We start from the raw sequence: 27706 nt of genomic DNA, 5'->3' as shown, positions 1-27706 counted from the left end.
CAGAGACAGCCTAATCGGAAGCAATTAGGAGCATCGTTCTAAATTACATTCTCGATCACGTCGAACGTCAAAGAAGAGGAAACAACGACCCACTTTTGCCTGTTTCAAGGGTGATAATAATCCACGCGCATTTCCGCTGCAACATTTCGTTGCTTTAATACTATAGGGATATTTGGTTACACGCAGGCTGTGCAAAGTTCTTTAAACAAACTCGGTCATAATCTTGACAATTTTGATTCATAAATGAAATTTATTTGTGACAAATAAACGAAAACTTTGAAAAGATAATAAGGTAGTTCTATCTAATAAAATTTATTGTTTTATAGATTCCTTACAGTTATTTTCCAACAAATTTAAATCGCGAAACAAGCAACTTGAAATTGTATTAATTTGGCACTGTTTCGAAGATGAAATATCGCTTCTTTGCTATAATGGATCTGGCAAGTGCAATCAAAATTTCGAGCCAGTAAATGTAGATTCTAGACCAGTGAGCACAGCAAAATTTTACTCTTTAATCTCTTTCCTCCGAACTTTCCTTTATTATAGAGAAAAGTTTGATACGCTTGATTGGCCGAGCAATTGCATCATATAGTAAAGACATCGATAAACATCTCAGAATTGATATAAATTTATTAAAAAGAATTGGCGTGAGTCATCACACCCATACACCTATGTTCTCAATCCCGCATATGTATGTTTAAAATATACAACGAAATAAAATCACGTCTCAAGTTGGTTCGTGTGTTCTTTCCTATTCCACGTTTTCAATGGAAAAGGTAATCTCAAGAAGTTAACGCGGTTGACGTGACTTATCCTCCGTTTTCTTGAAACGAGTATTACACGGGAGCATTTTTACGTGCATGAACAATGTACGAGGCAGTCAGAAACGTCAGTGAAACATTCCCATGGACGTTTGCGAACAAACCAGCTAAGGGTGAGGCAATGAACGAGAGACTTGCAATATGCATCGAACGATAAGTTCGGCTACACTGTACTATAGATGGCGGTACAATGTCGTGAATAATGGATCGCATCTGATTGTAGATGGATGCTTTGCCCGCGGCACGGTCGACATTTTCTGCTACCTTCGTGGCTCGACGATAAATAATCATCGACCGATTATGCGGGTCACTGGTGAAGCTCGAGACTCAATTAGAGAGATCATCGGGCCGATTCCGTGTCCATCCTGGCAAATTGCGATCGTTTCAGCTACCCCGTTAAATCGTAATCTTTATCGAACAGCTGCTACAAAAGCAATGTAGTAATTCGTACTTCGTTAGCGGTGCTACAGAATTTATAATCCACCGTCCTTCGACCACACGTTCGAGATATTAATCATTAACAGGTTCGAATTACGCATTCTTCTTCGCTTACTCCAACGATGATTGTGTGCTAGAAACGAGTACACTCTCTGTGCTCTGCTGACTGTGGCGGATTACTCATTGTCTGTTTCATTATCGTTATCTCCCTGCATCGTTATCTCCCTGCATCTTACTTGGCAGGTTCCCTCTCCTGGGAAATTATCGCTTTCTATGAGATCAAGAATTCGCACGGGTGACGGCTGATTGAGAAATAAGAGTGTCTCTGCTAGATTATTGATAACGAACAGTGTTTACGTCACATGGAAATTTGGCTGCACGTATATGTATAGTATGTATGACATTCTTAACTCTTGTAACGATGCGTTTCCTCCGTGCTCTAATACACAATCGACAATTATCGTTCCGGATTTACGTAAGATTAAATAAAATTTCATCATTCTGATTCTAAATAGGATCGAATAATGTTTACTTTCAAACAATCACTGCATTTAACAGCATAAAGATGCGATAATTGATTCTATGATTGGAAAACGAGAATGTCCGAAGTGAGTCGCTCAAAGATCGAGATAGTCGGGCGAAAGTCACTCGAAGATCAATAACAGACGGAGAATTTTAAAAATATTGAATTAATCTGCGAGACGTTGCTATCCCACCCATTCTTAAGTGCACTTTTCATTATTTTACTTTGTATTTACCGAACAAAACCCTATCTACAATCCAACCTCGCTACATTACCTCAAGCCAACCATGAACCAGACTATTAGGAAGTGTCTAGCATCTCGACCTCTCTAAGAAAATTACCTTTCTATTCCAAAGTCAGATTTCCAATTCAACATTTCCGCATGGGGGAACAGAACTAGGGAAAATAGAAGAATACCTCGAGAGGAAAAATTCAACGTACCGTGGAGTAGTAGCGATAAGCCTGGCGAAAATCGCGAGTGTGCTCGAGCGCCCGATGGTTCTAGCCGCTAATGAAGAGAAGCCAGTCGGAAAGACGTTGTTCTAGTTGCGTGGCTAAAACGTATACGGGGCGACGTCTTGGCGGTACACGGTCTCTCCTATGCAAAAGGAAATGGGCGAGGGTTGCCACGGTGACGGTAGCCAGCACCCGACCAACAAGGGTCGATACGACCACGTCTACGTCACCGATTCGTTCCCTCGTCCAGAGAGAAGAACCGGCATCTTCGCCGAGCGTGAACGTTTGTTTACCCGCGACAGCGTCCTTGAGGAAAGAGGGCGATCCGAATTTATTCCCCGAACTACCACATTTCTCCTTGTTTTTTTAATGCAACGACAACTGCGGTAAACGCAACCCTTGGAACAACGGTTTATTTGCGAAACGTTTGCAGAATGGCGAAACATAAACTTAGAGCAACCTTGATTTTCTCGTTAATTTCATCTTGGATTCTTGGTTTCGTTCGGTATAAACGAAGTAAAGGGTATTTTAAATAGTAGAGATAAATAGTAGTATATTTACATGCAGAAAAGATGGCCACCTATAAAAAGCCACAACTAGGTTACGATCCTGTTTAGATGCTAGTATTCTATCGAAAAACATACCACGATGGTAAACCGAGAGAAGAGTCTTAAAAATCATGTACATAAACTTCAGGGAGGTCACAAGGACTAATATAAAAAACATCGTCTTAGCAGGGTAAGCAGATTTCTTAGTCAGATCTGGCCTACATTCGGAACGACAGATCCAAGATATTTCGAGAGAAAACTGTCTGGTCGAGACCAGATCAGAATACGTTGAAAGAAAATTCGACTATGCGGGCAAATTGATTGCACGAGGGACGTAACGATGTCCTCTTGTCCAGGGCGATAAAGATGGCTCCGCGCGTCTACGGAAACTCGCGATTCGGCGGTCGAATCGTACTTCGAATGCCAAACGGGATTCCGGCGCATCGAACGAAACAACACGGGCTGGCACACACAGTCACGGATTGTGAAACGTATTTGTTGCGCAAACGAGCCACGAACCGAATAATTTTTGCAATTGAAGGAAAAGATCCGGCTAATCGCGGCGGAAGTCCCGATCGTGCACGGCTTTACGAGCGCGGCACGTCCTAGTAACCCGCGAAATACGCCTAACGACGCGAACGAGAGGCATTGTTACGACTACGGGGAAGCATAAAGATAATATCCGACTTTATTGACACCGTCGATCCGTATCTTTCTCTCGGGCCTAACCGCCGTCCCCCCATTGTCATTACAACGCGCTAGTTTCTACTAGCTGACTCCTATTGTTCCAAACTTGGCGAAGGGAAGGAGTAAAAAAATAACTGCTAATTTTATACATATAGAATAAAACGGTCGACGGGACTTTCTCTTTGAAACGATCTCTACAAAGTAGAACGTTACCAAAGCCCGATCCGATCACACAGAAACGTTTGGGGCACGGGAAGGATCGGATTTAAGGTCACATAAAACACGAACAGGACTGTTGATACCGATCGTGTCGAGTCTACAGTTGAAAGAAAATATTCTACGTCCACCTGAGGGACGCTATGTTCACGCAGCCTGTTGAAAAACGCGATTAAAGAAACGCAAGGTCGAGAACAATGCTCGCTCGTGCCGAACGATCGGCGGCTCAGACCTTCGCGATGAACGTTCGTTTGTTCCTCGCGCACGATAACCACTCTGAGGTCAGGATCTAGGCACGTAAAAGGGGATTACGGTGCGTTTAATCTGCGTTTTATCATCTTTCGAGAGCCTAAAGTATACAGCAACAAAGATAGTATACAACAAACTACCATTCAACGCTTAAACGAAAAACAATCATTCGTTAGTCCGCAGACCTAATTGCATATCAAAGACACAAAGTTCCGACGTTTGTAGAATGGTTAACAAGCACCATGGCTCTATGGTTAGGTGGCAACATCTTAGTCTCGACCAGCTCGTAAGAAACCAACGACAAAGCATGACCCACTAGGGCGCTGTAAGTTTAGAGGCTCTGTTAGAATACGTTAAGTAGATCTGGCCGTGCATGAGTCAGACGCATAGGGGAATTTTGTAGATCCGGTTGGTCGGAATGGCTATCTTACGCAGCAATTGGATTAGCTTAGTTTCAAACTGTAGTGAGTCACCCTTACGAGGGTATTCTCGAAGGGGAGTTAAGTATTGAATGAGTTACGTTACGGCGAGATGGAAAATAAGTTTTTCGGAACGGTTTTAGCAATATATCGGATAGATCGTAGATGTTATGCGATGTGGGAAATATTATATTAACGTGTTAGCAGAATAGTTTCCTAAGCAGAAACTTCTGTAATTAAATTGAAAATTTCTAAATATAAATTAATTTTACTTGGTTTTGATTCCTATAGATGTACATATAACGTAATTTGTGTTTAACATAGATAAAGAAATTAAGATTTTCTTCTATGTGCTTGGGTGATGCAATAAAAATATTCATAATAATAATTCTCTAGTTATTTGGAGTAACGCATTTCCATTTAAACGAACTACGTAGCTTTTATTCTATCCTATAATATTACACCCAAAAGATTGGCAATTCGTGTAACGTCGAAATAACCAGATTAAAGGAGGAAACCGAATCTCCTCTAGAACAGTCTAAAAGTCTTCACTATTGTTGCTGTACACCGTCCCAGTTTCGAAAATCGCCACGTACAAAATAACTTCGATGAACCTTATTTCATACGTGAGATGCAACCGGATGGAAATACGACCAACAGCTGGTCATATAGAGAGACATATACAGGGTATCCCAGTAATCATAGTACAGTCGGCAAACAGGCGATTTTACGTGAAAATATAAATCGAAAATATAGAATAAATCTTCTCCGCTTAGAGCCTCGTGTAGAAAAGAACTAGGCCGACTATGTTTAGTTACGATAAATCTTCAAATTTTATTTTATCGAAAACGAATCGTTCTACGAAAATATTTTATTCAACACCTTTCACTTGTTTCCGCATGCAGAATAACCTCGTCAATTATTCAAGTCCAAAATTATCCACGTTCAACTATACTTGACAAATTGTCAAACTCCGATTTCTTGGAAGTGAATACGTCGTATGAAAAATGTTATCCTATATTTTCGACTTATCTTTTCACGTAAAATCGCTACTCTTCCGATTGTACCGTGATTACTGGGATATCCTCTATAAAATAAGATTCCCGATGACGCGCGTGCTAAGTTGTACACCCTCCTAAATCTTGCCATATTGCACTGTCCTAGTTACGATGCTTGCTGAAAGTATAACTAATTAGATGCTTTCGAAAGTTGCCACAACGTAACAATGTTTTCTCGGATCGTGCCTGAGATACCGACACCTATCGTTTGTAAGTTGAACGAGGACCCAGGCGTCGACTGAACCGTGGAATATTATCGATTTTAAGTAGATCGCGAGTCATGTTTCGTTTTGACGCACGGAAAAAGGTATACGTCAAGAGAAAAAAATCCATAACCAACCGGTATTCGACCCCAGCACAACACGAGCGGTCAGTAAAGAAGGTATTATACAGGCGTTAGCTGAACCGAACGAAGTAAAATTTCATCGGAATATATTCCGCGGAATGCGTATAAGAGCGAAAAGAGAACGCGTTTCACGCACCAGCTTGCTACTTCGAAGCTATTGGGAACGCACGAGAATACGAAATCGTAGCGATCAATTACGTATGTTATGCATCAAGACCAAAGTACACACGTAAATAGGCTTTTTTTCCATCGACGTCAACTTTCGCTTGAGCATTGGTTTTGTAAAACAACATCGTGTGCAAACAAGCGTTCAAAGTCCGTGAAATCAATTTCTAGGCAAGTTTTTCAATTTATTTTATGTACCGTTACGTTTCTCCCTTTGCACGAACTAACAAACGTTCGGCGAGAATCGACAACCCGCGATATTATCGATATCCAATGCATGCGACAAGTTGAAGGGAATTGCTGTCAGAAGTTGGTAAGTCAAGTGTCGATTGTGGACAGCCTCAAAGTGAAAACGATTTAGTCGGTCGAATCGAAGTATGAGAAAGGAGAGCCGCGCTATTACGAGACACGTACGTGTCGTATGGAAACGGTGACCTATCTCTCGAATGCTTTCACGGCGCATGTGCAATTAGGAGATTGAAATAGGGGCAAGAATACCGTCTATTATCGATTGCGTCTAACTTGAAATTGTCTGTTAATAAATCGAATTGCATAAAGAAAAAAATTTAACGTGCACGTTGCGAGCCGACGTGACGTCTAAGAGACGCAAAAAGGGAAAGAAGGAAGAAAGGCAGGAATGGATGGAATATATCAATCGTTATGGTACGTTTCGTCAAAGCCAGTTGGCGTTCGGACGAACGGATTTCTGTTTCACATCGCTACGTTCCGCTACCTATATTCGATTCATCTGTGATTACACAGAGGGACTGACCTGATTTCATGACACTCGTCACACGCGAAGGGTTCATTATGACGGTTTACTCAAAGAGCGTCGTCGTTACTGTCGTTTCGAGTAGACGTACATGTCAAACGTATCGTTCAGATTGGTGACCAGAATCAAGGGAGAAAAATAGAGAGCAAAAAACTTTGAAATCCATGGTAAGCAAGTCTATCCAGAATTATAGCTACAAGAAAAGCGGAGAAAAGAGAGCGCTTAAATATTCCATAGGCACGTGAAGCGTAAAGTCAAGAAACTACCTGGCCGGGCCATTAATCAAAAGCGCGCCTCTGCTTCTACGAGGAATCTTCACATTCCTTGACCGCGCCCTCTATCCTTCACGGCAAGTGCATCTCAACGTAACAAGTGCAACCCGGGAGAAACGAGTAATGTCTCAATAAAACGGCATCTCTCCTCGAACACCAGCCACTACACGACTTCCTCGCGATCGATACTACTGAGACGAAACGATCGTTAAGTGGGTCAATTTGTTCCATCCGCGCGGACCTCCATCGATCGATTACGATCTCGAGTTGTGTGATTTACGGACTTCGAATCCACCAGCCCCCGAGAAGAGAAACTTACCTTGGTACGCGTGCATGCCCGATCTTTTGTCACACTTATCGCGGCAAAAGATACGGTTAGCTTCGATATAAGTTCTCGTCGAAATTTATAGCGCGTCTTATATCGCGATACATCGATGCTGCTGTTTGTCCTCGACCAAGAATCAAGTGTTTCGGTGGCCAGACATGTTTATTTTCTATATATCCTACGGTTTGTGCGATCTTGATCGATATCTTTATGACAACTTCTGTTTTGTTTCTTCTTTTTCTTTCTTCTGTTACTGATCGATACCAGAAGAGTCGAAATTAACGTTATTGTTATCAATGATAAGAACTGTAACTAGGCATTACATATTATGTAAATTATGAAAAGGCGACAAAGAGGAAAAATATATAAAAGATTGTAACGATTGTTTAAGATATACAGACAACATTGAGCTACGAAAGATTTATCGCAACTGCTTTTTAAAGAAACTCAATGATACCGAGAATGTATCATGAATGTACGTATTACAAAGTAAAGAAATGCGATTAATAAGATCACTTATTAATTATCCTTTTTATCCTTGAATTATACATCTCGCCTACTTTTCATTTTTAATTTTTTGATGCGAGTTTTGCACTTTTGTTAACGAAGTAAAGTAACAGTAAAACAAGTAAATAGAGTACACCCTACAGCGTTTATAAGCGCTAGTAGATAACTACATAAATTAATTAAATCAGCGAGTGCTTTGTGCATAATAAAATTCTGCCAACGACTATCGGAAAACTGTTTGCTTGAAATTAGAAAGAATCCAGCTGTGTATAAAAGCTGTGTTACTGGGTATTAAAAAAAGTCCTGTATAATATTTTTTCTTTGAGGTGGATTACTTTCTGTGCAAAGTATCGAATTGATCGTTTTCAATTACCTCTACGTTTAATGAAATTGGATATAAAATGGTCTGAGAAACGAATTCTTCCAGAATAACAGTGAAAGCTTTTAATCCCTAACCATTTCCAATTCTTCCATTAATTGCATCGTAAGATTAATTAAACGAAACGAACATCGAACATAGGATCTGACAACGAGCAACAAACTTCATTAAAGGCTTTCAGATGAAATTGTCGCAAATAGTGGTTCTTCTTACTCAAGATCGTCGTCAGGATCTTTTCTACGTTGAGCAAAGCTTGCAACCGTTTTAACGAGCAGAAATTACTACAGTCGGATTAACGCCGATGAAATAGGGGAGCCGAACTAGTGGGAGAAAGATAGAACCCGTTTCAACCCGACGTTTGGATAGCAATCGGGTTCGTTTAAGCTGGAACACAAATATACGAGAAAGAAGACGATTAAACTCGAATCTAGGACGCCGGGTTAGAAAAATAATTCGCTTTCTCGTAGTACAAACAGCCATCCGATTACAAAATGGCAAAATCCCCGTAACGGTAGCCGATATAATTTCCGTGCTTCCACGATTCGAATTAAAACCTTAGGATAAATTCGTGGAGAAATCGAGGAAAGCGAAACTAAACGTTCTCGAACGACGATACGGGAATCGCAAAAAATGACTGATATCGATATTCACGGAAATAAATATAGAAATAAACAGCCGAAGTAATGAGACTACAAGTCCGAGTAACGTAGCAATTAACGAACATAATTAAGGTTAATTGACCGTTGCCATGGTTGTAGGTATTAATCGTTTCTCCGTAGCACAGTGATAATTAACGGCAGACGAAGATTTAACGTCTTGTTCTGTTCAACGAGTGGACCATTGCGGTTTGTTATTAATGACATGAGAAAAAAGGAACGGAACACATTTTTATCCTGGCCGGGAGAGAAAGTCGCTTTTTCTGACACGCATAAAATTCATGCAACGTCGAAAATATGCTTCGCGGTTTCTAAAAAGTGCGACGCTTCTCTATGAATCGTCCGCGAAATGGCTAAAAGAAAGCGACGCGGACGTCCGTCTCCAACAACGATCCACAGAACGTCGTCTTACTGAAATAATGCCACGCGACCTTAATTTCTAGGGCTATGAATAATAACGAAACTGCTTTCTTCCTGCAATATGTTCACAAACGACTGAATTTAATGCGAGAGATCGATTAGTTACAGATTGTTCGTCCGCAATCAATTATCGAATATTAAAATTCTAATGGTTGTGCGGTTGTTTCGAATAGACCGCTAGATTATAATTAATGAATATTAAAGCGTAGTGTACTATGAATACCAATCACGTCATGAGGAATAACATTAAAAGGAAAAGTTTCGCGTTATAGGAATTTCGTTACTGACACCAATTAACGCAGAGAAAACTCGGCGCAACGCATCGAAACGGGGTGAATACCGCTTTCCACGTATTTTCTTATATCGTTAGAGCAGGAAAAATCTATTAATGATTATTACCCGTAATATTTCGTATTAAAAGAGATCATCTCGTTTATTCTCAAACATTATGAGGTAGAAAAAATGTAATAGATGTAACGATCGTTTCTCGTGGTATTTTAAAATGAGATAGATAAATAAATAAAATGGATATGGATATATATCGCTTTCCACGTTTTCTTCAACATACATAGAACAAAAAAAAAAGAACGTAAAAGATCTAGTTGCTGTTGCCCGTGATATTTTAAATGGAGAAATAAATAATTAAATAGATAAAACAGCGCGAGATCGCTTTCCACGATCGTATACTCGAACATTGACGAGATAAAAAGAAATAGACCTAACGATTATCGTCCATGATATATCCAATAGAAACGAGGAAAAATTATATCTATCTCTGACAGTTAATCATTTCGCTCATTCCCGGCCATCGCTCTCCTAGACGAAATCCATGGATCGTACACGTGTAGGAAACAAGGAATCACATTCGTGATTTCGCGTTACAAAAGACACGACCATTATTTCACGGTTACGGGTCATTTTCGTAATAACTTTCTGCACGGCTGCTACGGCTGCTGCCAGCAGGCACGAAGAAGATGAAGAAGAAGTCGCGCGCGCGTATTGCAATTTGTTTCCACTGGTGGGTTTCATCCCGTCGAGTATTTATTGCGTTACGCTTATTAGGACGAAACGCATAAATGTCAAACGGCCGCCCGATACCGCAGCGGCTATTTTCACCGTACGTATCCTCGCGCCAACGCGTCTCTAAATATCAGAATCCTGGTGAAAGCGCGATCGTACAACGCCAGTCCCTTTTACTTTTTCCACCAGCCATGATAATAACACGCGTAGCTGCACGTTGTTCGATTAAGTTGTTTGCTTAATGTCCAAAGAAAACGTGCGTTTAGAATTTACGCCGGGGTTTTACCTGAACGTCTGAATGCATACCCCATTACAGTGAAAGTCTGGATCCATCGTTTAACCATCGATCACGCAGGAATCGTTAAATTCGATACAACAATGGACTCACCTGTAACAAACAGAAAAGAAAACGAATTGTAAAAGTCGATCTACATGGCTAACGGACTATTTTTAGATCGGTTAAAACACAGTGGGGGTTTTTGAAATTCAACAACCGCCTCGACCAACGGTTCTAATCTCGATGAAAATTGGAAAAGTAACAAACGCAAGAAACGATTCTACGCGCTGTTTCTTTTCGATGTTTGCCAATCGTAACGGAGCCAGCGGGACGTAACGAAAAAGGAAGAGAATGTCCGACGTGTTTGTTTGTAATGGAACGGCGGATCGATCGACTGCGTCCTCCCCTAGGGAGAAATTTAATTGAATCATTCGTGGACACTTGTCAATCGTAAACCGGCTGGAAAAACCGCTATGTTTAAGGTGTCGTGGTCCGATGACCGCAGGGGTGCAATTAGCCTTTTCGAGGGGAGAAACACGCAACTCGAATCGTCCGACATGCGCTTGCCCCCCCTCAAATCGCAACAATGAGGTAATTACCCGACTATCGTAACGGTGATCTCATTGGGATTATACTACTCTTTGCAGTCATTAAAACGTTTAATTGATATCGTATCTCGCAATTTAGTCTTTCCCTGGTTGTCATTACATGTTTTCGTAATTAAATTAATCTCGATAAAAATGATGCTGCATTCTTTGTAAATTGACGCGACAAAGCGATTAGATATAAAAGCATTTTCTTTCTTTAAAAGAATCTACGATTCAGCGGTTGCTATGTCAAAGTCTTCTATTTACATTGCACGCGCTTATGGTTATACTTTATGGGTCAATTTGCTAGAAAATTTAAATGCTAAAAATTAGAAACGTTAAATTAAAAGTTAAATCGTCTTACTGGATCTGGGTTACGATATTCGTACACGTAATACGGAGGAATAGTCGGTCCGATCAAAAAGATCCCTTTTCCCCGTCGAAATAAATGATCCCGAATAGAAACGGCGCCCATTCGATAAAATGCAACGTCGCTATAGCATGTTTGCCGGCTGTCGCAACGATTACCGACGCGTCAGTGCTCTGCTATACCGACAGTAAAAGAAACTTTCGTAACGAAGTTCGAAAGTCTCCACTTCGGAGGCGCAACTCGATCGTCGACCAGAGCGCCACGAATATTACGGTGGAAAAAACGCGAACCTACGAGCATATTTGAACCGTGGCGCGCAGTCACGCCTCTATCCAAAAGACTGCTTTTAGAGCGGCCGTTGTTAGGTGGAATCGAGAAAGACGACCCATCCGTACGTAAAATTAGAACCCCACATGCTACGCAAGATTCGCATTCCCTTCGTTTATCCTATTTCTCTACTTGTTCGTGCCTCGAACACCCTTGATTCATCATGCTTTTGTTTACCTCCCAACGAGGGACGAAAGCATTTAACTTTAACACGATCGTCCATAGGGTATATTCGCTGCAAGAATCATAGCTACAATATAAAAAGCTGAAAGGTTATTTGCGAATGAATCTAATAATTGCTGATTGCCACAATAAACTGAATGCGCTATATATTTTACCTTAATCGTCTTTTAATTAGTAAATACGTAAGATATTTCGAAGTCGAAGGTTTTGAATGAAAGGTTTCGAGACAGTAGATGCTTATAGGGGCTTCAGAATTTTGAATTTTAAGCGAAGTTAGAGAGTGGAGAGAATGGAATTCCTGATGTAGCTCGACGCTCCATTTACCATTCTATGATTAAATCTCTTAACTCCGGTATTACGTTGGCAAAGTGACCCGGTTGTAGATTTAGTAGCTGACGTTTCTCTAGTAGCCCGTGAAGGCAAACGAAGGCAAACGTTCGACGTATAATTCTCGTAACAAAACTCCGATAGCGATTAAGCACAAGTAATATCGTGATAAGGTTTCAACACGCACAAGTAATTGGTCCAAGAATGGAATTGGGTAAATTACCACGTCGTTGTCGGGACTCGTACAAATACTGTTTCGAATACGCTTTATCGCTCCCTTGGCTTTATCAGTAACCAGCTACACAGCGTTAAATTCGCTAGATCCTTCAGTTGTTACGTTAATTCAATAGCAACTGAACTATGAACAAGGTTTCTTTTCTTTCAGCTTAATAATCGAAAGTTTCGATCTAACAAAAAGCTCGATTTACAACCGAGAAACGTTCACCGAGGGAAGAAGAAATGTTTCTCGATCAGCGCCTAAGTTGCAACGACTGTCGTTACTATTACCTAACCTAGAGCAAGTTGTCTAATCGTGAGAGAATGAAGCGCATTCTAATACCTGCAAGGCCTAATAGTTGCAAGTTAGGGGACCAATTACTCGCAGCAGTGGCTGCACAATGGATGCAAAACGGCCGACACAGCTAGGAGAAAGATAGACGAAGGACGTGAAATGGAACGGACCGAAATACGAGTACAACGATTGTAATTAACGGTTGTAAAAGCAGACTCTCGGTAAACAGAGGCACGAGCAACGACCACGGTGCGACACGATTCTTAGAACCAGCCACGAACTGACCTTTTTCCTGCTTCACTTTCGAAAATATTCAGACAGACGCGACGGATGGCTTCGTACGTTGCCGCGATTTTTGTTCGCGCAAAGATCTACACACGCGTTTAAAACTTTAACCCCTCTCGATAATAATATCCGTGATAGACCGTCGAGCACGATCGCTATTTTAATTAGACAGACATTAAGCAGTAAATTGCGCGATTCTGGTCGATTAAGCGGAGAACGATTAAAACCAAGTTTCATAACGTACGTAAGAAAACGATGTAAAAAGAAGAACAAAGTATAAAAATACGGCAAAGATTATACGCTGTTTAATCTGATACGGTGTGTTCACGGTATTTCCTCTCTTTCTTCTAACGATTATTGCCAGAAACGTGACTGCATATGTGACTGTAATGACCCAACCGTTCCCGGGGTCAGCTAATTAACCATAATCTCGTTGCCATTTTGCGAGGCCTGTTATACAAAGCGGACAGCACGCTGAGTGCATTCAGTTGTTTCCTATCGGAAATTCTTGCGTCTGTATAATTTAACGACCGACTTGCCTTCGCGTCTACCGGTTTGCAACGTAGTCAAGTAGAAAATTTATGGATCTCGACAAGTGTTTCCTCGATAACCGATTGTAAAACGATTTTTACTACAGAAAGAAAGAAATCTTCTCTTCGAAGATTCATCTTTCGACAAAGAATATTCAAAAGAGAATAGAAAACCAAAAGATGAGAACTAGAAACTAAACAAATTCTGACAAGAAGAAAACTATGATATCGTGTCCAACTTAGGTCCCGTTTCCATGGATTATTTAAACAGGACAGACGAGTCTTGCATCACTTGGCGGTTCGACGAACAGATCGCGATAGATTGCGCGAGAGGAAGGAAGCGATCGAAAAGCTAAGGTGGTAACCTTACTCATTAGCGGTCTAATTACAAACCGGTCGGAACTTCTCCGTTAACCGCACAATTACGCGTTAGGCAGGACCTTGTATCTAGTCCGGCCTGATACGTAGCAGCTTACGGACTTGGTTTATCATAGAAACACGCCACGGTGAGATAGTCGTACAACTTTTGACTCTCTTTCATCGTGTTTCACCGAACCGTATCGTTATCCTGGCTTTCGAAACGACAACCAATTCGATACTTGAACGCGTGAGCGTGTACTTTGAGAAATTGTTCCGACTGAATGAAACGCGTGTAAGCTGTCGTTTGGTCGTCGGCTAATACTTTTGTGAACACCGGAACGGAGCAATAACGATCGTCCACGCACGTGCGCCGTATATATTTCTACGTTACATAAAGAAATTAAAAATTACGAAAAAAAATCCATAAGTGCAAATAAGATATATTTACTGATTTTCAAACTCATAGTACACTGCAATGTATCGTTTAGAAATTCTATCTGATTACAGACAGATACTAGTAGGAAGATATCGAAAGTCGGTAACTATAAACAGCTATCGATCATCGATCGGCAATAATTACGGTGTTTAATAGTTTATGGCAAGATTACGGGACTGTTAGGATTTACAGGATCGGGAGACCACGTTTGTCGGGATTTCGAGGATCATAGCGCGTCGATTAACGATCATCAGCGATCGATAATCGCAGTAAACGTTAGAGCGGAGGGTACGATCTTCTCGATCGATCACGAGCGAACGCGGATCGTATTCCGATCGACGGTTCGTAGGATCGTAGCCTGTCTACCGGTGACCTCGATCTTTCTTAGGTTGTCACGATATAATTGTTATTACGTGTCCGTGAACGGGCACGGGCTAGACACTGTGGCGCTCGTGAACTCGTCCGATCGATTTGCTCGGCATCGTTTCGTGCTAGATAACGTCTCGTGAACTTAAACATCGCGCGTCGTGTCCCATTTCCTCCGTGAGTCATGCGTTACCGACATTTCCATTTTTCCTTTCGTTCTCACGAGCTCAAGTAAACAAAATTGTTTGTGTATTGTAAACTGTGTTTGCGAGAAAATGATTTATGGCGCGACTGACGAGAAACTGAATTTTTCTACACTTCGGAGAAAGTACAAAATGGAAGAAACGTAGAGGTTGTTCGCAGGTTGGATCCGACGAACGACGAAAATAACAGCGCGCGAGGAAGAAAAACCGGAGAGATTTGAAATATGGATATACTTAGCTGTGACTCGTAAATACGCTGCGTCCTGCGTACTGTTTTTTCAGTCAGTGAAATATCGTTATTATTAAACTAAAGCAAGGATTTAAGAATACATAGTATCTAGAATATCCGGAAGATCGGATGAAGATTCAAATTAAGGTAGAATATAGAGAAGAATAAGATCAAATGAGATAAATATTAAATACAAAATACAAAACTATAATTTGTACGAAACAAGAACAAAATCGTCAAGAATAATTTAAAAAAAAAACGGTAAGGACATTGTTTGCCTGTGTACGGGTTAAAACGCCATAACAAGGTGTCCCATAGGCGACTCTCCCGTTTAGCACAAGATCGTAGAACGTAGAAATCTATCGATCGTCTATAGTCTACAGTCTGCAGTGTACGCGACGAGACGCATACAATGAACAGAACAGCGCACTGTAGGCGGACACATGGGAATATCTGCATGGAAACCTTGTAAAGTCTGTTCTCGAAAAGCCATAGTTGAAACACGTGGGCACCGATATCTACCTGATAAAGATTTCACCATAAATCAGAGTTAACGCACGGAGAACGGTAGCTGAGCCGAGTCACGATTCGTGAATGAAATGTCCGAGGAACGAATCGAATCGACCGAAATCGAATAAGTCGACTTCGTTCCAATCGAAAGAGCGGATTGTTGAAATATGGATATCGGAGTTCGCTTATGAACGATGAATCGAATATCCGCGAACGCTAAAACAAATTTGCTTTGAAAGTTAGAGGATACAAGAGTTCTTCTAAAATACGTGGAACTTCACCAAGTGACTCAATAAATTAACATTAGTTTCTTTTTTCTTCTTTTTTTCCTTCTTTTAAATTATCGCAAATTGCAGTAGCGTTACGTAACAATAATGTTGCGCGTTACATAGTAACAATTTGTATTTAACCAAGACACGTTTGTCGACGAGTGGCGCCATCATCAGTCGGTTAAAAATAAGCATGCTAGACATGAAAAAGCGGCAGCGCCTTCAGACGACGGACATGACATCACTGGCGTGCCAAATACTTTCGCAGCCTCGTAACGGAAGTCGTTATTTTTACCGCGACTCTTTTTCTTCCGCGCAAACCGTACTGCAAGGATTCATGACAGTGCGAATCAATGAAAGTCTTTATTCCTACACCGTGACTCCTGCTTTCCGCTTCTTCAGGTACGGCGTTCAACTACCATCTCTACACTCTGTGTGTTTCTGTCCTCGGGGCTATGTAGTTTATTTCCTTCCGTTCCGGACGATCTACGCGTTCGGAATGGAAACGAAGACAGACTCGAATCGAAACCAGAAAATTCGAACATACCGAAGTATAGTCGATGCCGCATAATCGTATATTTCACGCCCTGTTTCGACTAGGTGCCAACTTTCCAATTTTCCGATTTGACGATTTCCATATAAATCTTCTAGAAATTCTGTTACCTCACCAAAAATAGAATACGGTCATTGTCGAAGTATTTTCAAGCATCGTGCGACTCGGACTCGCAGAGAAACGGAGCAAGAAACTCGAGAACGCTTTTAACACGAGCGTCTCGAGACTCGTGGACTCCAAGGTACGTCTTCATCCAATTACGCCTGATGCAACCGGCCACGTCCGATGTAATTGACCATTGGCGGATACTCAGAAGTGTGTCAATTTAATGTCTCAATGACACGCGTCACATTATTGTGAGCACAGAGTAAAGTGAGTCACCTCGAATTTGCAGATATAACCGATCGATACACTCCTGAGTTTCATTTTTGTTTTATCGCTAATCGCAGGTACAAAGTACAAAAGTGTCACATGAATTATTCATCGTTATACATCAACGTGATGTTTATTTATGAAATGTTCATTAACATTGGAAAAAGATAGACACGAGGATGAGATAACGGAGAACATAATTTTTGAGGAATTACGACCGAGAAGATGCGCGCAGCGCAACAACGCGCCACTGTTCCTGCGTCAGTCGTTGAACGCTGACTCAGAGCCATGACTATGCAGCCATTGGGCCGTTGTTTTTCTTTCCGAGGCACCAGAAAGCGGCGCAGCCACAGCCAAAAAGACGTCCCAGATGTCCTGCGCATTTAAATCCGGTGGCATTGCTTTACGACGTTCGTCGAAATCGTTTCGTTCTGTCCTGATGCGAGTTCGTTTCCTAGAGCTTCGATCTGTCTCTGAGAAACTGCATAAAACTCTCCTATCGCAAAACATTGTGCGGCACCAGACAAGAAGCAACGTTGAAATTATGTATAATGAAAAAAATGGGATATCAATTATTCAAAGTCAATGCTCAGAAAAAGAAAATTACTAGAGTATCGAATAGCGTAACATTGAATTTGAAATTTTGATGTAGTTGTTAGTTGCAGACAAGCAAGATCACGCGAGAAGGAGAGAAGCTATTTATTCAGAAGACATTTGCATCTACGTCTTTCAAGTGGAATGAGAAGAATATTTCACAGCCGCGTAGAATCTTAGTACAGAGAGAAGTCATGAATAACAAAACTAGAATCTACGTGGATATTAACATTAGTATAGCTCGGCAGTGAAATATATTTAAATTAGATTCAAATTATACCACGTGTGGATCTCAAATAATATAGTATATAAGATAAAATAATAAGATTGGAAGAATCAGAGAATAAATAACGCCAATAAGATGTACCAAAGGCACCATGTTCTTTGCATCACAAGTGGAATTAGATCGAACAAGCAATTAGAACGAACGACGCGATTAACTAAACGTTTTCTGGCACTGACTGTACGGCTTCGTCTGCCGCAAATGCGATAAAACGCAGCTAATTCTCACTAAGGTCTCGTTCCCGAATCATTCTCGAGATCCTACCGAATTCCATTAACAGTCCCATCCGCAGCACCGGTTATGTCCTGCGGTATAATCTAAAGTAAGTAGTTCATCGACCAACAGTCTGCATAGACTTTCCTAGAACTTATCCTAGATTCGCGACTTTGACCGAGCGGAGTAATAATAGCATCACAAGTGTAGAACAGCATAAAAGCCGAAGCGTTTGTGTAAAGCTTCTCCGACGATACGAAACTGGCGAAACGAAATGAATCAGAAAGCAACGTGCGAAGAAGATTCTCATTCGAAATCTTATCGAGAACCAAAAAAGTCAAATATCACAACGATCGTTTTATATCGACTCGGTGGCCACGTTTTCGTTGCGATGGCAACGACCGGAATAAAAGTAGCTGGACAGAAAAAAGAGAGCGTGGAAACCGAAAAAAAGCACTGGCGTGAAAAGCCCGTCTCGGACGATGCGATTCGCCGAACGGAAAGAAGTATCGAAAAATTAGCGACGTGCAAAAAGGAAGCATTACCTCGAACGATGGTTGTGACGGGCCAATCGGAGGCATCGAGCCTCTTACAACACCACATGCCGCAGCGATGGTTTCAACGAGCCAGAAGAAAAAGAAATTCGTTAGAAAACCAGAAGGAAAACGGACGGATATATGATTTTCTCGAGAATGAACCCAGGCGTGGAGGTCGTGTCGCGGCTCGTGCGTGGAAACACACACAGTCCGGCTGGCAGTCGAAAGGGGGAGCGCAGTGAACTTGGTGTCGCGACGGAGCACGGCGCCGGCAAATGGCGTCTGTGGTCGATAGACACATCGGTGGGTGGTTGGTTTCCTCCGTTTCTACGGCAGAACGCAGCCAGGTTCGTATGGGAAACCAAAAGATGGTGTTGGGGTTGGTCGGCTGCCATGCGGCCCGTCACGAAGACCTTGAGGTTTCGCCTCGTGCGCGTTATCCTCCCTGGTTTATACTTTTAACGTCATGGCTGACGCCATTTTTCTGACGTCAATAAGATCCTCGTGGCGTAGCCTAGAAAAACGATTTTCTTCCTTACCATCGAGAACCTTCTGCGAATCGTCCCTTTGACCGTACGTGACATTTATTACCGATTGACGAATCGGTAATTTCTATCGACAACGTTCTATCAATAACATATACACACGCGCTATAAACGTCTCCGGAGAGGAATCCGATATAAGAGAAATTACAGACAGGAGGTGTGAACAATCAGGCGTGCAGAGTTAATATTAACCTAGGCCGGGTCTTGCTTTCAGAGCTAAACGGTACGTATGTGTGAAGAGTTCTGGTAAGTACACCCCTGAGACCTCGGAACACGTTGCTACCGCGTCGATCGATCGATTTATGGGTTCAGCCTCGCGGTTTCGAGACGGATCTTTCTCAGCGAATCAGAGACGACCACCACCTCCACCACGGATACGAGAAAGACTCGATTTATGTGAATTTCGCCTTGATCCTTGTCCCACGACCACCGACGAGATAACGCAGGCTGTTCGCTTGACCTTAAAAATGCTATCGGTTTCTCTTTTCCCTTGTCCCTACTACTCTTACATTCGACGTGCCATCGAAATCTAATCATTTCGCCTGACTAACTCGCGGAAGCACCTATGCGAGACTTTAATTTAAAGCGACGCGAAGCAACGCTGGTTCCCCGATAAAAGACGGTCCAAGAATGCAGTCTGGGAAGGAGTCGAGGTCGTAAGGTGTTCCCTCTTGTTTTGCGTGTTTGCTATCGAATCGGGATGCTTCAGAAAGAAAATGGCGATGATACCGCGAATAAAATAGCCTTGCAGACATAAATATCAAAAGGGAGGAAAGGAGGATAGGATAAAAACTAGAGACGAGCAGTGCTAGATACCATAAGGACAGCTGGAGATGCGAAACACCATAAAAGCAGGCGAACGCAACGGACTGACTGCCCTGGACAGGCGCAAGACGAGGTGAATGCACCAGCGTCCTTTCCGAGTCCTTTTATATAGCCGATCCACACACCCTGTCCTACCGTGTATCATTACTTTCCATTCCCCCGGTTATCGATTACACAAGTTACGAAGGCGACTCGCATCATTTTTACATTATTCGTACCCTTTAACCGCATCTGGAGGTCGTGTCGCATCTATAAAATGTACTGTACAGAACTGGAGCAAGGTTAAGAAAAAGACTATGGGTCTAAGTGGTCAATATTTGCTGTAGATTGGATCCACGTAAATCTCGCATGCATTTTATAAAACAAAAGGATCGCATCTATTAATTACAAAATAATTCAATGGCAAATAGTTCAGCCAGGAATTGTTAAACTATCCTACATCTACTACTAACGAGTGAAACGTGCAGAGTAGTGAGAATTAACGCTAGAATTACCAGGATAGTGAAAATGACTGATCCACGACTTTTCATAAAGATGTTATACAGGATATTTTATGAACTTTGGAAACTAATTTGAATTATTATCTGTAAATTGCATCGCTTCGTTAGGAAAGCGAGCAAAACGCATTTCTCTTTCCCCTTTCCAACTCCATGCAGTATTCTCGATTTCGTAACCATTTTCTCAGCTTATAGCAAGTGCCATTGATGCAAATTTCGAATTGGACGACAAGGAGGGAACATCGATTTCGTGATACGATCTTGTTTGAAGCAATGCTTCCTGCTCGTGATGGTAGCGCAGGTTGGTATCATTCGATTGATAACATCGAAGTACTTCGGTAATGCGTGGAACAAGATTGCGACACGTCTCGAACAATGCGAACCTCTTTCAACACGTCAGCCAACGTACATCCTTGAGTGTCCGGAATTGCATTTACATATTTTGTACGTTTTATCTTGTACCTACTCGAAACACCTTCGTTCCGTGTAATGCTGTCAGTATCAAAGGAGACGTGGCTTCTCGTGTCGTGCACTGTTGTACTTATGACTTTTATTATAATATAATTTCTGTGTACCTGCGTATTCACTTCTCTTTTATACATATACTGTTTCTACTTACGAAAAATAAAGAAATAAAGAAACTAAGGACTACACAACCTGACAAATAAATAAAAATTAAACAACAAAACGCGGTAAATAATTTAAAAATTCAATAATCATAACTATCCTTCTCGGTGATTACAAAATTAAATTTGTATTTTACACTCTATTAAATAAAAAATGATTTTTACTCGATCGTTCACAAAATTTCCTGCATCTATCACTTATTTTCAGAAAACGTAGATACACGTGTTTGCGAAGTTGATAAATTGTACGAAATCAAAAAATTGACTTCCCTTTCACGATTTACAAGTTGAATATCGTCGATGTCGATGCATCCACGTGTATTATGCAGAATCGTAAACGACTCGCGCCTAGAGAAGAAGCTGCAATTGTAGAAGAAGGAGTAATAGACCGGTAATTTCGTCCAGGAAACAAAAGGCGGCGCACAGAGCTCTAAACGAAGTCAGAAGGGTGCGCGAGAAGCTGAGCACGAGGTTGCTTCTACTTGGGCCGAGTACACGAATAGTGGCACGGCTGGATTAAACGAGCAAATTACGGGTTTACGGTGGACCAGGAGGCCTGGTCCGGTGAAAATAAATAAAGCAGAAGACGCGGCGTCCCGGTGAATTCCACGGGTACGCGGACGTGGCCCGAGGTAATTTATTGCACCTGCTGGACCCGGGCGTAATTATCCCCATGCCAAAATCCTCGAACGCGTGTCCCTTTCTTCGACTTCGTGCTGCGTCGATATCTTCGATAAAAAGAAAAAAGAAAAGAAAAAAAGGACGGTGTTCGTTTGCTCCTCGTACTCTCCCGTTAGGACTCCACTGGCCGTTCACCGATATTTCCAACGAAAACTTCGCGTTGGCACAGACTAAAAAAAGAACCAGATGCGTGGAAAGCAATCGTATGAGAATAGTATGTAAGTGAATGAATTCTTACGATATGTATATACAAAATGATCGAAGAAGAAAAAATAAATGAAAAGTGTGTATACGTGGTTGGATACAAGCAGGCTTCTCTAAAGTGTTTGCATAGAAATTCTAGGAATAAGTAATGGAAAGGAAGAAAAACCGACGAAGGGCGGCTAATCGAGTTAAGAGCTCCGGCGTCGATTACGGGGCTCGTGGTTCTATTTATTTCCATGGCGGTTCGAAAAAAAATCTACCATGGAAGGGTGAAGTTCCTCGAAGTTGCTAGAACTCCGTCACTTTCATTTTTATATAGACATCTTGTTTTTGTATAGTGTTTTCTACTGATTATTTTAACTCTTGGGAGCTATCATCGAACGAAGTCTATAATATCGTGGATAAAATTCCATCCCAGTACGTACAACGCTGTGACGATATTATTACCGACGATAATATTCATATACACGTGTAGAACTCCTTCGCTTCTGTTCAAATTCCGATCACATTCTGTTAATGCAATAGAACCATTTATGCCAGCGATCTCGAACGGTATAATAGAAACAAAACTGAGAATAAATAGCGAAGAATCAGGATACGATACAGACGATCGGTAGCTTGATTCTGTCAGTGGAAAGTCTCGCGATGTCGAACGACGGCTATCTAACAAAATTCCGAGAGGATCGTTCACCGGGACTAAATATACCTGGCGCGTGCATAATTTCGAACGTGGAACGTAAACTACAACAAAGTCGAGCTGCATCGGCGTTCGCACGCACTCTGTTTCCACGATATCTCATTTGCCGGTACGAGCCAGTTGTCAAGCACGAAAACACGCGGAACTTGCGGATAAAGAGTGTAAGCGCGCATTTGCAGATGGCAACGCGTGTTACCGGGCGTAATATATCGAAGCAGGCGAGGTCGCGAGCGCAACGCGCTGCTAATATCTCCGGCTAGTCGCGTCGAGGAACGCGGGACCGATCTGCTCTTGTTCTGTTCCGATCGTCCCTCTTAAAAATACTTCCCTCGCCATGCTTGACCGGGAGAAAAGAGAAAACAAAGCAACGAAACGACGCGGCTCTATCTACGGAGAGAATACCGTGACGAACAATAAGAGTTCGCGTGTTGATCACGAGGAGAATGCGTGCGCTTCGAAGTCGTTTGACAAGGTAATTATCGTTCGTAAATCGTCATTACGGTTACGTCGCGTTACAAACCAGCTACCGGTTCAATCGTTTTTCCGATCCCGCTACCCGGTGTCACGTTAAGCTCCTGTGTTTCGAATCACGATCGTTTGTCCGTGATTTATCTCATGTTCCTGAGGCTTTTTATCTTTTATTTCGAGCCAATAGCAGTCTAGCTCGATCCTACAATTATTATAAATCAGATTATGATATGGTACGAGAAAATCCACAAAACATATATATTATACATAAATGCACAAAGTATTTATAGTAAGTTATTTGTTACAACATTCAGAAAATAAAACAAATCTCGATTTAAGTACTGTTCCGCTGCTCGTAATCATAAAAATCTGTATATGCATCAACATTTTAATTATAATAAGTTAAAAATAAACAGACCTTGTAGTCCGACTAACAGTACTTTGAATATTGAAATAAATATTCAAATAGCCAGCGCAGTAGATAATAATCTATAAACAGCGCAAGATATCAATTTGCTTAAATTACAGAGTAAATACAAAGTATAGAAATTGAAGGATTAAGCCAGTTGCAGCTATCGGATCGATATAGGATCGATCAATAAATATCAGTTCAAGATTGTTATTATATCGAGCCAATTATTATTATTATATCCAGCTTCTGGGAGATTTACACGAGATTATATTCAATATCGACGCACGCTAGATATTCTCCATAATTTTCATATTATTAGATATTTAAGTATCACCGATCGTTTTATCGTGCAATTATCGGCTCAAATCGGGGATAATCGATATTAATCGTCTTATGTAAGAATGCTTAATTGATCGCACTAGGGTCGTTCGTTCGTTGGATAAACCAGGGCGCAAGTAACAGCTAAAACAGTCTCATTATACTATTTACGTAAGCGTAGCCGATGACTTCGAATTGTTGGTTAAGATAAACAAGTGAATTTCTTGTGGATGCACTTTGTTGCAGCACAACGCGGCGAATTGCGCGAAATTACTCTCGAATCAGAGCGGTTCTCGGTTGGCAACGATGGCGAACCTCGAAGACGACGTAGAGTGTAGAGAGTCGGTGAAAAGCAACGCGCGATTCGCCGCGTGTTGGCTATTTTCGCGTCTGGGCTTTCCAGAACCTGACCCACCGACTACATTCCTTTCAACGAGCGACTGACGCTGCTGAAAAAATTAGCCGCGAAACGCACTTCGACGCCTACACAAGCGACAACTTGTCGCCGAAATATTGTAATTTCATAAGTGATAAATAGGTTTTCGAAATGGCAGACTTTGCCATAACATACAGGCAAGTCGACTTGTGTTGGAAAGTGTTGAACCAAAAGATAGAGATCGAAAGAGATATTGAATTCAGATGAAGGCGTTAAGGACGTATTATTTATGTATTATTCCTCTGTGATGAAATCTATGATTTTTGTGGAAAAATTTAAATCTCGAAATGCCATTGGCACGAAACATTCCTAGATTAATTCAATTTATAAATCTGAAACAAATATTTAATGAAATAAATCTATAAACAATGGGTGGATATCATAATGAAAAGTAATCTATGGAAATAGTGATTGACTCCGTGATATACAAAATGATTCGTTGTTCTTATCAAGCTACTTAACATAGCCACTGGATATTCATTTATTTTTCGCAACAGAATACATAACTAGTGCTTAAATTAAAGGAAATCGAACGATTAATTCTAAAGGAAGACGATAGAATTTTAAACAAACTATTCTAAACACACGTAACGATCGAAGGAGAATGAAAGCAGAACCCCGTCTTGTTTTCCTACGATTTGCCGTGAATTTTACGCGAACGAATAACTTTCACGGCACCCCGAGGCTCCGTTGCAACGAGGACAAGTTCAAGGCGTGCCGCGGAAACGGAAATACGTTTTCGCGAAACATCCGGTCCAGGCAGGACGCACAATTCTTAGAATAGACAGTTATATTCTGCGCCGCTACTAAAACGCAATGGAATCTCGATAACTGAGTTCGCAGATGATCACGGATTACATAAATGATCGATAAGAAGGTATCATCGTGCGATCGCGTGAAATTGAACGATTTGCCCATTGAGCATTAAACGAAAGGAACACGGGATGTTTGTAATTTGTTACGATCGGGATATCGCTCTAGCTGGTGGAATCGGCTTCGCTCGAACACGATTTCGTCTGCCACGTACGATCGTTCAAGTGTATACCACGGCTCAACCAGTTCATTATGAAACCGAAGCTATAATTAATCGCTAAGCTATGTACGCTGTAGTTGCCAAGAGATCGACGTGTTAGCAAATCCATTAATTGACCCGTTTCATTAACCGGAATATACCTAACGTAATATCCCCTTTGCGATCGCTCTGCGAACAAAAACAGACGAGACGAGAGTTTCTCGTAGAAAAACGATCGACTGTGGTACCGTTCAGCCTGGTTAAAAATCATTTCGATTCGTACAAGCTCGCAGAGCACCACGACCAATCGATTTTTTCCTCGGGCCGTAACGGTAAAGAGCCCGAAGTGAAAGTACAAAGGCAAACATGCCGCGCTTAAATTGTTCGTAATCTCTAGAATAGCTTTAATGCTCGACAGTGATCTAGTGGCTGGCGCGTGCAACCGGTTTTCATCATTCGATGAGAAAACATTGTTGGCGAAGAAGGGAGGGGAGAAAAAAGTATTCGATTCGCGATATAAATTTCTATGAATGGCCCCGGACATTTAAGTAAGCGCGTTCTTGTAAGCTCTGTGCGCGACACAACCCTCTCGATCAAACGTGACGTACCCTCGCCCGCTTGTGCACGATTCGTGGCACATGAACGAACACGGAGAGAAAGAGAAGGAGAGACAGAGAGAGCGCGCGCGAAGGGGAGATCGTTCGTCAACTATTTTTACGATAAATTAAACTCGCGACTCGCGAGAGGTGACGCGGCGCGAACTCGTCGACGCGAAAAAATTCGACGCTTTCTCCGCCGGCTGATATATCGACGCATAGCTTAATGCCGTGTTTCATAATCCTTGAATGCTACTCGATAGTGGCGATAACCATTTATTATTCGTGGAAATGCAGTTTGAAAAGGTCGTGGTACGGAGCGGTCGCTTGTTGCCGGTCGAGTCGCGAATTCCGCCGGGTTCAATACCAATTCTCCTTCGACACTGAAGAATGTCAAACGGCAACGATTATCGGATTTTCCGTTCTTTAAATACCTGCCGCATATTTTTAGATGCGCGCAGTGGGTTCGGCGCCGTGGAAAGCAAGGGAAACTTTTTCACTGAGTGGAATGAACGCTGAACGACACCAGCGAGCCATGAAGACGAAGAAAAAAAAAAAAAGAAATCGAGCAACGTTAAGGACGATAGATAAGGAAAAGGAATTGAATTAGACGACAGACGTCCTTGAAATGAAGTAGCGTTTAGCTGACCATGCAGTTACCAGTGAGGCTGGCTCCATCCAAGAAACTTACGGTTTCTCGCGATAGACGCTGAATATTCCGAGCTTCCGTACGTAAAAGAATTCGCCACGACTATCTTTACAAACTGAGATCTTCCTCGGTTCGCGCACGGGTAAGCTTCCACTATATTTAACTCGGTTATGCAGGAGAGCTGTTCTTTTCATGATACGTGATACAGAACATAATTCGATATTTGCCTTTCTCATCGCGCATTCTACCGAAGCACATAAATTTTAATACGGACAGATTATCTTGCTTCGAAGTTTCTCGTAAACGATATTCTTTTGGACGATGTGAAACGTGTACAAAAGTTCGAGCCGTCGAACAAACACCGGTGGAAGAATACGGTACGAAACGAAGCAGAAGCTAACACAAGGTAAATTAACGATAAGAGGAAGATTAATGTCCCACAATTCCGTTGTAATAGAATCAGCAACAAGAAACTTGTTCCGTTAAACTCGGTTAAGTGTTTAATACGTAATTCCATCGTCCCACGAGAAAACGCTTTGAACCCTTTAATCATATCCAGCCTTTGGAGTCAATGAAACGTAACCGTTTCCAAGTTTAAGCTAGTTTGAAGCAGCGTAAAGCACTCACGCTTTGAACATATATTGCAAAGCCAGGTAGGTAAATAGATGAAGTTTTGTTTGAAGCACTTTATAGAAATGCCTCGTTGAGAAATGTATCGTCGATGACTGCTGGAAATTCGAGATATTTATTACGTCGATGTCGCCAGGTTCCATAAGAAGAGACACGACAGGCAGCGTGGTGGACACGTCAGGTGGTACACGAGGAACTCCGATCGAGTAGCTCGAGAATCGTAACAAAGAGATTTATCGGTCGATCGAGCGCGTCGAATAAAAAGCAGGAGGGGATAGAACAAGTTGAACCTCGTACCAAACGCTTCCACCTGGTGACTGAATAGTAAATCAAACTGAAGGAATTCAGCTTAGAAGGAAAACAGATCTGCCTTCTGCAATGAAAGCAAATATCTATTCAACGGAATACCAATTTCGCAATGCATACCGATCTTCTGATAAGCATCGTTATAAAGAAAGTAGGATATACAATTGATAGTAATGCTTGAACAAGGCAATTCCAGATATACGCAG

At 41.7% G+C, this 27706-nt stretch overlaps 1 protein-coding gene across 11 annotated transcripts in view; it reads right to left on the bottom strand.

Annotated features, from left to right (window-relative positions):
• LOC126868279 (MAP7 domain-containing protein 1) overlaps nt 1-27706 on the bottom strand; it is a 207000-nt gene that overhangs the window by 153897 nt on the left and 25397 nt on the right. For 3 of the 11 annotated variants that reach the window (XM_050623575.1, XM_050623579.1, XM_050623584.1), the window contains exon 1: nt 18608-18680. The exons of 5 other annotated variants lie outside the window; for them this stretch is intronic. In XM_050623575.1, coding sequence (XP_050479532.1) covers nt 18608-18665 — 58 coding nt within the window. In that variant the 5' untranslated portion in view covers nt 18666-18680. Of the gene's footprint in view, nt 1-10563; nt 10604-18607; nt 18681-27706 lie in introns of those variants that run through there. 3 more of the 11 variants (XM_050623576.1, XM_050623580.1, XM_050623585.1) reach the window with 1 other exon arrangement.

Source organism: Bombus huntii, chromosome 8 (assembly GCF_024542735.1).
Source record: "Bombus huntii isolate Logan2020A chromosome 8, iyBomHunt1.1, whole genome shotgun sequence".
Taxonomy (NCBI): domain Eukaryota; kingdom Metazoa; phylum Arthropoda; class Insecta; order Hymenoptera; family Apidae; genus Bombus; species Bombus huntii.
Note: the sequence above shows the minus strand (reverse complement) of the source record. Positions and strands in the feature narration are given on the sequence as shown.